The sequence below is a fragment of the Antennarius striatus genome, chromosome 2 (genome assembly GCF_040054535.1).
Source record: "Antennarius striatus isolate MH-2024 chromosome 2, ASM4005453v1, whole genome shotgun sequence".
Taxonomy (NCBI): Eukaryota; Metazoa; Chordata; class Actinopteri; order Lophiiformes; family Antennariidae; genus Antennarius; species Antennarius striatus.
The window spans coordinates 4,931,435-4,944,615 of record NC_090777.1 but is presented as its reverse complement, the minus strand read 5'-3'; the positions used below and the strand labels follow the sequence as shown (position 1 = coordinate 4,944,615).

Below are 13,181 nucleotides of genomic sequence, written 5' to 3'. Positions count from 1 at the left end.
CAAATGTGCCTTAAATTTTTATTCTTAGTCGTTTCATGTTAGTCATTCTATATTATAATCCTTAATTGTTTTACTTTTTAATGTTTTTTTAAAAAATCAACAGAGATCTGCACAATTTCAAGTCTCTTCTGTAATATAACTCCCAATTATAAAACACGTCTGTGTTTTATAATAATTTAGTTTCATATACGCTTTTAAAATAGATCCATTTAACATTAGTTGAATTGTTTATTTGCCCAGAAACACCAATTCTGTTTTCCCAGCTGGGTGTGTAGATTTTTCATTGCCGACATTTTTTGTGTTCCATTGTCTTTTGTTCTGACTGCTGAACCGTATCATCCGGAGTATTGACTATGTTGCACGCAGCGGTTTCTGTGTAAAACAGACTCCAGAGAGAAGGCGTTGGTTTGGGTTTTTTTGTACAGACACCAAAAACCATAAAGCGTATTTTCTGTTATTCGGACAGTTGATGATGGAACGATGAGGAAAAACGTGTCTGTCAGCCTTGTGTGGCTCTGAAAAGAGCCGTTGTGTTGCAGCTTGTGGGCTCCAGCAGTTCACTTCTTGGCAGCCTTCTCGGTCTTCTTGGGCAGCAGGACGGCCTGGATGTTGGGCAGCACGCCGCCCTGAGCGATGGTCACCCCGCCCAGCAGCTTGTTGAGCTCCTCGTCGTTGCGGACAGCCAGCTGCAGGTGACGGGGGATGATCCGAGTCTTCTTGTTGTCACGGGCAGCGTTTCCAGCCAGCTCCAGGATCTCAGCGGTCAGGTACTCCAGCACAGCCGCCAGGTAGACGGGGGCGCCGGCACCGACGCGCTGCGCATAGTTCCCTTTACGCAGCAGCCGGTGAACACGGCCGACCGGGAACTGGAGCCCGGCACGAGAGGAGCGGGTCTTGGCCTTAGCTCTGGCTTTACCGCCGGTTTTACCACGTCCGCTCATGTTCGACTGCTTTCTCTAGAGATGTAGCTCACAGAAAATAGACCTCGGACTGCCGCCACCTTCACTTATATGGAGCAGAGCGCGCCACTCTCCCCGCCGGACCAACCAGAAAGAGGCTGACGGGAGCTGGTCAGACGGGACGTTCAAGCTCAGACTCGGCTCCAATGAGCTGCGGGCTGTGTGACGCTCCACTGGGCGGAGCTGAGCTCCAGGAGGAGCCCCCCACCAACCAGTGGTCGCCCTCGGACGCTTTAAGAGCAGCGGCTCTCCTGTCTCTGCAGCATTCTTGTGTTCCTGTGGAGACAAGCAAAAAAACGATGGCGAGAACCAAGCAGACCGCTCGTAAGTCTACTGGAGGCAAAGCCCCCAGAAAGCAGCTGGCCACCAAAGCAGCTCGGAAGAGCGCTCCGGCCACCGGCGGCGTGAAGAAGCCTCACCGTTACAGGCCTAGACTGACGTCAGGGTTTAGACTGACGGCATAGCCCCGCTGACAACCCAACGGCTCTTTTCATAGCCTCTTCATCCAGTACTGATAGATGTAGATAGATAGATACTTTATTAATCCCGGAAGAAATTGTATATATCTACTGCTCAGGCACTACATAACAAATACTACTTGACAAACACCAGGAGAAAAAGAAACACTGACATCACAGGACATACCACAAGACATACACTACACTAACAGACACATGCAGCACTAACAAGACTTATATACTAAACTATAACTAAAATATAAACAGTATAAAATTAAAATATAAGCAGTACAAAATTTAAAAAATATTACAGTATTAAAACATAAACAGTATAAAAAGTTTTTTTTTTAATTATATATGTATATAACATTAAATTAAATCCATTCAACCCTGTGCTGACCTCGCCACCCCCCCCCCCTCCTGAGAGAGTCATTGTACCCCCTGATGGCACGGGGCACGAAGGAGGACTCAGCCTCTGTGGAGGTGCTGTGTGACAGCAGTCTGCCGCTGAAGGTGCTTCTCTGCTGGGAGAAGGTGGTGTGTAGGGGGGGAGCTGGGAGAAGGTGGTGTGTAGGGGGGGGCTGGTGTTGTTCATGATAGCCTTAACTTGAGACATGGTCCTGCTCTCCAGAAGCGTCTCCACAGAGTCCAGGCTCAGCCCGACCACTGAGCCCGCTCTGCGGATGAGTCTGTTCAGACGGTCCATATCTCTTTTCCTGGCCCCCCCACCCCAACACACAATGGCGTATGACAGCACACTGGAGACTACGGACTGATAGAACATGAAAAGGAGCTTAGGACAGATGTTGAAGGAGGCCAGCCTCCTCAGGAAGTACATCCTGCTCTGCCCCTTCTTGTACACACAGTCCGAGTTGAGTGACCAGTCCAGTCTGCTGTCTAGCTGCAGTCCCAGGTACTTATAGTTTTCTACCACCTCCACCTTACTGCCTTTGATGATCACCGGCTGTGGAGAGGGAGGTGCCCGCCGGAAATCCACCACCATCTCCTTTGTCTTGGAGATGTTGAGCTGGAGCTGGTTCTGTTGGCACCACTCCACGAAGTCAGCCACCAATACCCTCCCGGATACATGCCACTATCGCGGTGTCATCGGAGTACTTCTGTATGTGGCATGTATCCGAGTAGAGATACATGAGAGCTTCTCCTTAGCCTTAGCCAGTTATGCTATATATGTCATTGTGTTGAGGTTTGGAAAAAGTTTCCTGTCATTGAAACATTCAAGCTGTCTGGAAAACAACAGAAAACAGACTTTGCTGTGAAAATGACATTAGAGTAGCTCTTGTCAAGGTGAAACCACGCATATCAGAACTGGATTCAATAACAGCAGAAGTCACTGATTTGCAGGTAGGTCATTTCATGTGAGTGCATGCACTGTTTTGGTTTTGTTCTTTGAAAAAGGTGACATTAATGCACAATTCATTAAATACACCAGTATATCATGCACTATGCCTTCAATTTGAGTATTTGTTTTTTTTACTAAAGGGTTCGGTGAGTGAGCACATGAAAGCGGCATGTTTCAGTACCTCCAACAAGGTTAACCACTGAAAGATGTTGTAATATTAGAAATACTATTTCGAGTGAGGAATAAAAATCTTCCCCAGCTGTAATTAGATCATTTTTTAGATCTGTAGATCATACAGACCCGTACCTACATGCGCGCACTCACACACACACAAACTGAGCTGGGTCAGTCAATCATTGTCAGTGCTGTCCATGGTCCTGAAATATCTGAGCAGCAGCTCCTGAACGAGTCTTCCACAACAAATAAACATTGAAACATCTTAGATGGGGGGAAAAAACACAGTTACATATTTCTGCTTTTCCTTTTTTTTAAAATAACATTTAAACAGGTAGACTACATCTTGTGTAGACGGTGTAATCTTAAGGAGATCAGTGACTGTAAAGTAGTGGTAGGTGAGAGTGTAGCCAAACAGCATAGGATGGTGGTGTGTAGGATGACTCTGGTGGTGAGGAAGATGAAGAGGACAAAGGCAGAGCAGAGGACGAAATGGTGGAAGCTGAAAAAGGAAGAGTGCTGCATGATTTTTAGGAGGGAGTTAAGACAGGCTCTGGGTGGTCAGGAGGTGCTTCCAGATGACTGGACAACTACGGCTAATGTGATCAGGGAGACAGGTAGGAGAGTACTTGGTGTGTCATCTGGAAGGAAAGTAGATAAGGAGACTTGGTGGTGGAATGAGGTCATCACAACCGGGCTAACTCAACCCAACCCCATCCTGTGGTACTCTGCTGCCACCCTCTGGCGGTTATAGAACGTAGCAGTTACCCTCTCACACAAATGATCAATGACTTTTAAAGAACAAATCCAATCACAATGAGTAACGTTCTAGGACATATTCAGTATTTATGGTCAACTGACATATCAAACCTGAGAACAATCAACCACACACAGGAATAAATGGAGTGTTGGGTCTCCAGTTCTTCGTTTGTGCCAGCCTTGAAGTTCAGCTTGCATGAAGATTTTTTTTTTATTTTTGCAAAAACACTTTAATCTCATTCAAACATTTTGCAGTTTTACATTAGATGAAAGCATTCAAGTGCCTCAGAAGATCTTTTGCAAAAAAAAAACTTCAATCACATTTAACATTTAGAACATTTAACAATTTTTCATTAGATGAAATTTCAAAAACACTAAACACTCAAAAACATTAAACACCAAGAAACAAAGGGAAATACAATATAAAAATTAGTGCATTATAACAAGAAGTTTGCAAAAGTGAGGTGGTCATCAACTAAAGTGCATAGGACATTTTTGTAACACCAGATGTTCCTAAAGTTATTCAGGTCTTTTGTCAATTTATAGAAACCAAATTCTAGTTTTAAGCGACATCTGATGTTACAGCAAAAAACAGTAGCTGCTTCTTGAACAGTATTGTTTTCAATTTTCCTCTTCCTGGTCACATAAATTGCAAGTTTTGCCTCCCCAGAAATAACATTTAAGACTGTTTCACGAAGGGGACAGAAGGGACACTGGCTGGACACCGCAGGGGCGAAAACAGACAAAAGCATTGGAACCGATGGCACCATGCAAAATCCTCCACTGGAGGTCGGCTGTTTTTTACTTGAGGGGAGGTTTGTACAGAAGTCTCCACTGAAGAGAAAAACACAGCAAAGGGAAGCAGAGCAGTTTGTGCAGTGATTGACGTTTCAGAACCCTGGACAGCAGCGATTGGACAACTGGTCCCAAAAAAAGCAGCTCATCTGTCATTTCAAGGTAAAAAGAACTGAGATAGCTCTTCCAGCTGCCAAGTTGCGCTGCTGGACACAAGTGAAGACGTGGGGACAAAAGAAGTGCTCTTGAAAGGAGGTGGTGGCTCTGAGAAGAGCCGTTGGGCTGGGGGGTCAGCAGGAGGAGGTCTACTTGGAGCTGGTGTACTTGGTCACGGCCTTGGTGCCCTCAGACACGGCGTGCTTGGCCAGCTCCCCGGGCAGCAGGAGACGCACGGCGGTCTGGATCTCCCTGGAGGTGATGGTGGAGCGCTTGTTGTAGTGAGCCAGACGAGAGGCCTCACCGGCGATGCGTTCAAAGATGTCGTTCACAAACGAGTTCATGATGCCCATGGCCTTAGACGAGATCCCGGTGTCTGGGTGCACCTGCTTCAGCACCTTGTACACGTAGATGGCGTAGCTCTCCTTCCTGGTCCTCCTCCTCTTCTTGCCGCTCTTGCTGGCGGTCTTGCTCACGGCTTTCTTCGAGCCCTTCTTGGGCGCTGACTTCGCTGGTTCAGGCATTCTTCTTCTTTCTGATCACACAGAAATGAATCCTGACTCACCACAGTGACTGTATTTGAACAGACTCCATTCAAAGCAGACTGTGTGGTCTCCTTCCTGTGATTGGTGGAGCTGATCACGGGGTTAGCGGAAGTCTCCCATTCTTGATGCGTCATTCCTGAAGCTGCAGTCTGGAGACAAATAGACCAGAAACACAATTCTAACGTAATAAAGTGTGTTGACTGATAATAATGAAATATGTTTGCTCTTTTGTGAATTTTGAAAATACATTGTGACATTTTTGCATTTAAATTGGGCGTTACCAGTGATGTTACACACCTTATCATTTTCCAGTCATACTCAATACTAATGCTGTATTTGTCGTGACAGATTCTCAAAATTACGTTTGGATAAAATAAGCAAATGTCCGTTGTGAACTTGTTCCTATAAAACATCCCAAAAAGCTTTCCAACTTGGACGTATTTTCATGAGGTGCATCACATGTGTGTTGGATCTGGTTTGAATCCTGCAGTTCCATTCATCGAGTGACTGAACGTGATTCCCGGACTTCAATCGTTTGGAACTTTTCTCATGTAATGGGGGGGGGGGGGGGTTAATTTGAAAAGATGGAAATCCTCCAGTATTTATCAGTTAAATTACTGTCAAAGATATTTTAGATTAACAATCCCTGATCACTCTGTGTGAATATACCATAGGCAAAAAACTAGAACTTCTAAACTACTAAGGGTTCAGTGAGTGAGCATATGAAACCGGCAGGGTTCGGTACCTCCAACAAGATTAAGAACCACTGATCTAAATGAATTTAATCCCGTTAATGTAGTCATGAAGTTTTTTACAATTAGTCCAAGACTTTTTACAGACTTGTCAGAAACGGGGGGAAATAATTTGTTGTCAACTCAAAATGTATCAAAGTCTCTAAAATTTGTCATTCTGAACACATCTTTCTTTTTTAAAAAACTGGTCAGCAGGGTTTCAACAATTTGATCAGATCCCAGTGGTGAAATGTTATTCCCTGACGATCAGCTTCAGGTTCATTATTCATTGTGTTGTGACCCAGATTTGTTCAGTCATCCTGATAGTTTGTGATGACATGTTGAGGAAAAACGTGTCTGTTTGTCAGCCTTGTGTGGCTCTGAAAAGAGCCGTTGTGTTGCAGCTTGTGGGCTCCAGCAGTTCACTTCTTGGCAGCCTTCTCGGTCTTCTTGGGCAGCAGGACGGCCTGGATGTTGGGCAGCACGCCGCCCTGAGCGATGGTCACCCCGCCCAGCAGCTTGTTGAGCTCCTCGTCGTTGCGGACAGCCAGCTGCAGGTGACGGGGGATGATCCGAGTCTTCTTGTTGTCACGGGCAGCGTTTCCAGCCAGCTCCAGGATCTCAGCGGTCAGGTACTCCAGCACAGCCGCCAGGTAGACGGGGGCGCCGGCACCGACGCGCTGCGCATAGTTCCCTTTACGCAGCAGCCGGTGAACACGGCCGACCGGGAACTGGAGCCCGGCACGAGAGGAGCGGGTCTTGGCCTTAGCTCTGGCTTTACCGCCGGTTTTACCACGTCCGCTCATGTTCGACTGCTTTCCTAGAGATGTAGCTCACAGAAAATAGACCTTGGACCACCGCCACCTTCACTTATATGGAGCAGAGCGCGCCACTCTCCCCGCCGGACCAACCAGAGAGAGGCTGGTCAGACGGAACTTTCCAGCTCTACTCGGCTCCAATGAGCTGCGGGCTGTGTGACGCTCCACTGGGCGGAGCTGAGCTCCAGGAGGAGCCCCCCACCAACCAGTGGTCGGAGGTCCGACTCCGCGTCATCGCTGTTCAGCCGCTGGGACGCTTTAAGAGCAGCGGCTCTCCTGTCTCTGCAGCATTCTTGTGTTCCTGTGGAGACAAGCAAGAAACGATGGCGAGAACCAAGCAGACCGCTCGTAAGTCTACTGGAGGCAAAGCCCCCAGAAAGCAGCTGGCCACCAAAGCAGCTCGGAAGAGCGCTCCGGCCACCGGCGGCGTGAAGAAGCCTCACCGTTACAGGCCCGGTACCGTGGCTCTGAGAGAGATTCGTCGCTACCAGAAGTCGACCGAGCTGCTGATCCGGAAGCTGCCCTTCCAGCGTCTGGTGAGAGAGATCGCTCAGGACTTCAAGACCGACCTGCGCTTCCAGAGCTCCGCTGTCATGGCTCTGCAGGAGGCCAGCGAGGCTTACCTGGTGGGCCTGTTCGAGGACACCAACCTGTGCGCCATCCACGCCAAGAGGGTGACCATCATGCCCAAAGACATCCAGCTGGCCCGCCGCATCCGCGGGGAGAGGGCTTAGACTGACGTCACAGCCCCACTGACACCCCAACGGCTCTTTTCAGAGCCTCTTCCTTCACTGAGGGCTTCTGAATCAATCAACTTTTACTGATATAGCGCTTAATCACGTCTGAAGACATTTCAAAGCACTTGATAGTAGTAATAAATTCGAGGAGCATAGAAGGATAAAGAGAAGTGACAAAAGCTCCAGAGTATCTCCCTTCAACTGGAGAGATGGAGAAAATTACCCTCAACAGCCTAAACCTATAGCAGCATATTTAGTGGGGTGTGTATTTGTAATTGTAGGCTCTATCAAAGAGGATTTTTTTAAATTCTACTCTTAAATTTGCTGAAAGTGTCTGCCCCCGGACCGAGGCTGGGAGTTCGTTCCAGAGTAAAGGGGCCAGATAGCTGAAGCTTCCGTGTTCAGCAGATTTAAAATCAGTGTAAAATGACTGACATGAAATGAGTAGTGATGGTGATATTCTGGGTTATTTAATAGATTGTACAGGATATGAAAAAAATTAAAGTGATTTAGCTGACTCTTCTTTTGATTATAAAGCTCAAAATTGGCTTTCTGAGATAAAACACGTTTAGGCCCCGTTCAGACTGCAGGCCTTCCATATCTGGTTTTTAGGGGTTGACTGTTCACACTGTTTTTAGCAAGTGTCCAAATTTGTTTTGGCTCTGTTTAGACTGGGCCACATTATTGCTGATCTGACAGGTTGCTGTAGCAACAATATCAGGGCGGAGTTGTCTTTCAGTGTGCGTAATGTGTGAGGTCATATAAATTGGACGGAGGCAACAACAACGATGAACGTGAAGTTTTGTTACTTTAGCGCAGGGGTATTAAAAGTCACGGAGGTCCAGTTATTAAAATTTCCTCTTATTACAAGGTCCGAAAACAAGTCCAGTTTGTGTCTTGTAGCCGGCCCCTATGTCCACATTTTTAGTTATTATCAAGTTTTAATGCAAGATATCATTTAACTGAGTGCACAACAAGCTCTTTTACCCTAAATAAAAGTGGAAAAAGGCAAATATATTTAAGCCCTTCATGTATGATTGAAGAGAACACAAACCTCAGAATTAATAATGAAGTGCAAAATGAGCTAAATAACCCTTTTTTCTCATAAATTAAGGAGGTCCCAGCCTAAATAACTGAAGGCCTACGCTTCAAATAAAAAAAACAACATTAAAATCTTCAGAAAGCATCAATAAAAAATGGCTCTTTCAGGGAAAAATGCTAACAGAACTTTCTTCATGAGAGAGGGGCATGAGAATGGCCTGCCAGTCATTTAAATCTTCTTTAGAATTGACTTTAAGCTCTCCTTCACAACTGTGCCATCACTAAAAGACTTTTTATGTTGCCCCAAAATCCACCATGCCTTTAGTCAACATTTGTATTTTGATCGGTTTTTTGGCCCTCAGCTCGGACTTCAGGGGATAACTTGGCTCAAAAGGTCTGTGCTTTGTTTCATAGTGGCACTTCATGTCACCATTTTGTTACGTGTTCAGAGCATATGAGGCACAATGGTTTTGAACTGCCTGATGGAAGAATGAACATAAGTTTATTCCACTCATTGTTAACCAGCAGTTTTCCTCATTAACCTCCCTTTGTTTAGAACTATTCTGTCTTCACTGTCTCCCACAGCGGTAGCGAGCTGTCTCACTTCAGGTGCGCTGACAGAGCAGGTAAATAAACGATCTGATTGGCTGAACTGAATGAAGCTATTACCGCATTAACTGGAGGAGCAGCGCCCGCCGTCTGTAGCTGCGACCATCAGAAAAAATTCTCAAAAAAAAATCTACCCTCGTGAATTTACCATGGAGTGGTCACCGGTCTGGACAGAACCATCCAGATCCGGGCCGCGGTCGGCCATTCGGTGACCCCTGACTTAGCGTATTGGCGATATCACTGTCTGGTAGAGGTGGTGAAAACACACACACACACCAGACATCGTCAATTTCTTGATGATGGTCAATTTCATCGTCTGTGTTTAAACGCTCTGTATTGTGTACCACTCCTCCTTCTGGCGCCTTCCTTTCGTGTCGCAAATATGATGTTGCGGTCCCCCACATCTCATCGGAGTATTTGGAGTTGTTCAGTCTGCAGGCCTCTGGCCCTATCCGACACGAAACTACCTCCCGAATGTGGTTTTAATCTGTCCCGCATAAATTCGATTGGGACTTTTCAGACTACACGAGATATGCAACATCAATTTGATGGGCTAAAAATCAGACATAGGCAACAAGTCTGAAAGGTAACCATGTATCCATAATGATGTGTCAGTTAAAGCACAACACTAGGTTTTGTACTTTAGATTGGATTGAACCAATAGTTGACATCAGTTACAATCAAGCCATGACGCCCTTCAATCTGATCCTCTTGAAAGCACCGCCACCATTATTTTGTGGATAGAACTGGACTCATCTCTCATGTGTTTGTCTGTTTTTCTATGTGCTTAGCTGCTGCTCTAGTCTTTGTAGTGTCGTTTGCTGTGTATTTATGGTTGTCTTTTGTCTTGTGGAAGGTGTGTATGTCAGTGGGGATATTTATCACATCTCTCTAGAACCGGACTCTTTTTGAACTCAGTGCTGGTCCTGAAAAGGACCTTTGGTTGATGACGTCACTAGCGGTCTAGCCCCCGAAGCCGTACAGGGTGCGTCCCTGCCTCTTCAGAGCATACACCACATCCATGGCGGTGACGGTCTTTCTCTTGGCGTGCTCGGTGTACGTGACGGCATCACGGATCACGTTCTCCAGGAACACCTTCAACACACCGCGGGTCTCCTCGTAGATCAGACCGGAGATCCGCTTCACTCCACCACGGCGAGCCAGGCGGCGGATAGCGGGCTTGGTGATTCCCTGGATGTTATCACGGAGAACTTTCCGGTGACGCTTGGCGCCTCCTTTCCCGAGTCCTTTTCCTCCCTTTCCTCTTCCACTCATCTTCAGATCACAAGTTCTGGACTGAATGAGGTGATGTCAGCTCTCACAGACTTATATATATCGTCTGCGGACGTGACAGAGGACAGAGGCGGGGCTACTTCTCTCCTGACCGGAACCACACGGTCGTCAATAAGGTGGGAAAAAATTGAGTAGTGGTCTCTTTGGAGGGACAGAAAATGTCTTTATTATGTCTGTTTTATTATAACATTTACTTTAATTTATTTATTTAAGCTTAACTATTTTTGCTTAATTCCTAATTTTTTTAAACATTTCTGTCTTCTTTACTCTCTGCGTTACTTCCTAGTCCTCTCTGTCCTATATGGTGACTTTCTACAGTAAAAGGAACTCTAGTGGATCAACTGCTCGCTGGAGGCTGTGTGACCACGCGTGTCGAGCCTCGACTCTTTCAATCCACGTCGCTCGACACGCGTGGTGACACGGTGTGTGGAATCTATTCCAGCGATGATAGTGACACCAAATTTGATGTGACGACAAATGTTAAAGGGCAAACTTGAGGACTGGACATATTAGAGGAGCCTGAAGGAAAATCATCACAGGACAGTTTGACTCTTTACTATGAAGTGAAAGAGACCAATAGAGGACATCCACTCAACCAGACCCGACCAGCTGGAACGGTGTGCAGCTCCACCAATCAGAGGAGAGGGTCCACACAGTTCAATTTGAATGGAATGTCTATAAATTAGGTCACCCCCCCCCCGCATGCGTCACTCGTTTTTCTTTTCAGAGGAAGGGGAGGAAGAAGAATGCCTGAACCAGCGAAGTCAGCGCCCAAGAAGGGCTCGAAGAAAGCCGTGAGCAAGACCGCCAGCAAGACCGGCAAGAAGCGGAGGAGGACCAGGAAGGAGAGCTACGCCATCTACGTGTACAAGGTGCTGAAGCAGGTGCACCCAGACACCGGGATCTCGTCTAAGGCCATGGGCATCATGAACTCGTTTGTGAACGACATCTTTGAACGCATCGCCGGTGAGGCCTCTCGTCTGGCTCACTACAACAAGCGCTCCACCATCACCTCCAGGGAGATCCAGACCGCCGTGCGTCTCCTGCTGCCCGGGGAGCTGGCCAAGCACGCCGTGTCTGAGGGCACCAAGGCCGTGACCAAGTACACCAGTTCCAAATAGACCTCCTGCCGACCCCCCAGCCCAACGGCTCTTCTAAGAGCCACCACCTCCTTTCAAGAGCACTTCTTTTGTTCCCACGTCTTCACTTGTGTGCAGCAGCTGGAACAGCTGTCTCATTTCTTTCTACCTTGAAGTGATAGATGAGCTGCCTTTTTTGGGACCAGTTGTCCAATCGCTGCTGTCCAGGGTCCTGAAACGTCAATCTGGAGACCAACACTCCATTTATTCCTGTGTGTGGTTGATCTCAGGTTTGACATGTCAGTTGATCATAAATGCTGAATATGTCCTAGAACGTTACTCATTGTGATTGGATTTGTTATTTTAAAGTCATTTTATCATTTGTGTGAGAGGGTACCTGTTATATTCTATAACCGCTAGAGGGTGGCAGCAGAGTACTGTTACAAGATGGACTAGTTAGGCTACGGCCCCACCCTGTGGCCGACGGAAGTACTTGCTGGACTCTGGGATACACATTAAAGTTTGGCCATGCTTGTGTTGTTGCTGCTCCTAACCGGCTTCTTCTAATATATTGAATTAAACTCAGCCTGGTGTGACTCATCATTACGGCACCGACACATGCAACATGGTGTCAGAAGCCTATGATGAAACCCAAAGAAGTTAACTTGGCACCGTCCGACGCTAAAACGGCGTACGTTTTTGTTTTTGGTGAGGATTATAAGTTTAGTTAGCCTGCTAGCATTAGTGTCGCGCTGAAAGGATGGCATCCAACATACCAGCACCGGAGCCCATGAAGATGACGGGGGACATTCACAGCAACTGGGTGAGCTTTCGGATAGAATTTGAATATTATCTACTGGCGACTGGACTCAGTGAGAAAAACAAGCCAGGGCAGGCTGCAGCACTAAGGGGGCTGATGGGCAGTGAGGGCTGTCTTATCTGCACACATAACCTGGGGCTCACGGCGGACCAGCAGAAAGATGTCGGTGCTGTACTGACAGCATTGGAGACATACTTTGCACCTGTGAAGAATGTGATTTTCGAGAGACATGTTTTTGGAAAACTTAAACAAGAGGATGGAGAGCTTATTGACTCATTTGTTACCAGGCTGAGAGAAAAAGCTGCCTCTTGTGAATATGGAGCTATGAAGGATGAACTCATAAGGGACATACTTGTTCTCAGGATAACTGATGAGGGTGCGAGACGTCGCTTACTGAGGGAAAAGGACCTTAAATTGGATGAGGCTATCAGGATCTGCCGTGCATCCGAGGTCATGGACAGCAACTTAAAAGCCATGTCGCTGGGCAGCTCCAGGCTGGGGGACAGTATTAATGCCACACAAGGGCAGCGCTATGGACGGAGATCTGCCAGCAGGCCATCCGAGCCCAGCAACGCATCTGCGCAGCAGCAGGGCATGAGGGACACAGGTGACGTTAACTTTGAGCTAGACAGCACTGTGGTGCCCGTGCAGTGTGCTCCCAGGAATGTTCTCGTGGCCCTCAAGGCAGCCGTTAAAGCACAATTTGATCGCTATGAACAGGAAGGGTACTTAACTACAGTGACTCGTCCTACAGACTGGATCAGCAATCTAGTGACAGTAAAAAAAACAGACAAATTGAGACTGCATCGACCCGAAGCCTCTCAACCGAGCTCTGAAACGGTCCCAT

The 13,181-nt window shown here is 47.0% G+C and overlaps 5 protein-coding genes across 5 annotated transcripts; 2 read left to right on the top strand and 3 right to left on the bottom strand.

Annotated features, from left to right (window-relative positions):
• Nucleotides 1-498: 498 nt before the first annotated feature.
• LOC137588026 (histone H2AX-like) lies at nt 499-6,749 on the bottom strand. The gene is made up of 3 exons (XM_068304747.1): nt 6,364-6,749; nt 2,349-2,361; nt 499-950 (listed from the first exon to the last, which is right to left on the bottom strand). Exons 1-3 carry the CDS (start codon nt 6,741-6,743, stop codon nt 558-560), a joined length of 786 nt encoding a protein of 261 aa, XP_068160848.1. The 5' UTR covers nt 6,744-6,749; the 3' UTR covers nt 499-557.
• Nucleotides 3,943-5,194, bottom strand: LOC137587978 (histone H2B 1/2). The gene has a single exon (XM_068304660.1). The coding sequence runs from the start codon at nt 5,183-5,185 to the stop codon at nt 4,811-4,813; it is 375 nt and encodes a 124-aa protein (XP_068160761.1). The 5' UTR covers nt 5,186-5,194; the 3' UTR covers nt 3,943-4,810.
• Nucleotides 6,750-7,075: 326 nt separating the features above from the next.
• LOC137587926 (histone H3) lies at nt 7,076-7,831 on the top strand. The gene has a single exon (XM_068304616.1). It carries the CDS (start codon nt 7,079-7,081, stop codon nt 7,487-7,489), a length of 411 nt encoding a protein of 136 aa, XP_068160717.1. The 5' UTR covers nt 7,076-7,078; the 3' UTR covers nt 7,490-7,831.
• A 2,230-nt stretch (nt 7,832-10,061) lies between these two features.
• On the bottom strand, nt 10,062-10,425 carry LOC137588001 (histone H4). The gene has a single exon (XM_068304696.1). The coding sequence runs from the start codon at nt 10,415-10,417 to the stop codon at nt 10,106-10,108; it is 312 nt and encodes a 103-aa protein (XP_068160797.1). The 5' UTR covers nt 10,418-10,425; the 3' UTR covers nt 10,062-10,105.
• A 736-nt stretch (nt 10,426-11,161) lies between these two features.
• LOC137587974 (histone H2B 1/2-like) lies at nt 11,162-11,556 on the top strand. The gene has a single exon (XM_068304649.1). It carries the CDS (start codon nt 11,182-11,184, stop codon nt 11,554-11,556), a length of 375 nt encoding a protein of 124 aa, XP_068160750.1. The 5' UTR covers nt 11,162-11,181.
• The last annotated feature ends 1,625 nt before the right edge of the window (nt 11,557-13,181 follow it).

What these genes read in the sequence shown, in the direction of transcription:
- LOC137588026 (XM_068304747.1), bottom strand. Translation starts at nt 6,743, where the DNA reads ATGAGCGGACGTGGTAAAACCGGCGGTAAAGCCAGAGCTAAGGCCAAG.
- LOC137587926 (XM_068304616.1), top strand. Translation starts at nt 7,079, where the DNA reads ATGGCGAGAACCAAGCAGACCGCTCGTAAGTCTACTGGAGGCAAAGCC.
- LOC137587978 (XM_068304660.1), bottom strand. Translation starts at nt 5,185, where the DNA reads ATGCCTGAACCAGCGAAGTCAGCGCCCAAGAAGGGCTCGAAGAAAGCC.
- LOC137588001 (XM_068304696.1), bottom strand. Translation starts at nt 10,417, where the DNA reads ATGAGTGGAAGAGGAAAGGGAGGAAAAGGACTCGGGAAAGGAGGCGCC.
- LOC137587974 (XM_068304649.1), top strand. Translation starts at nt 11,182, where the DNA reads ATGCCTGAACCAGCGAAGTCAGCGCCCAAGAAGGGCTCGAAGAAAGCC.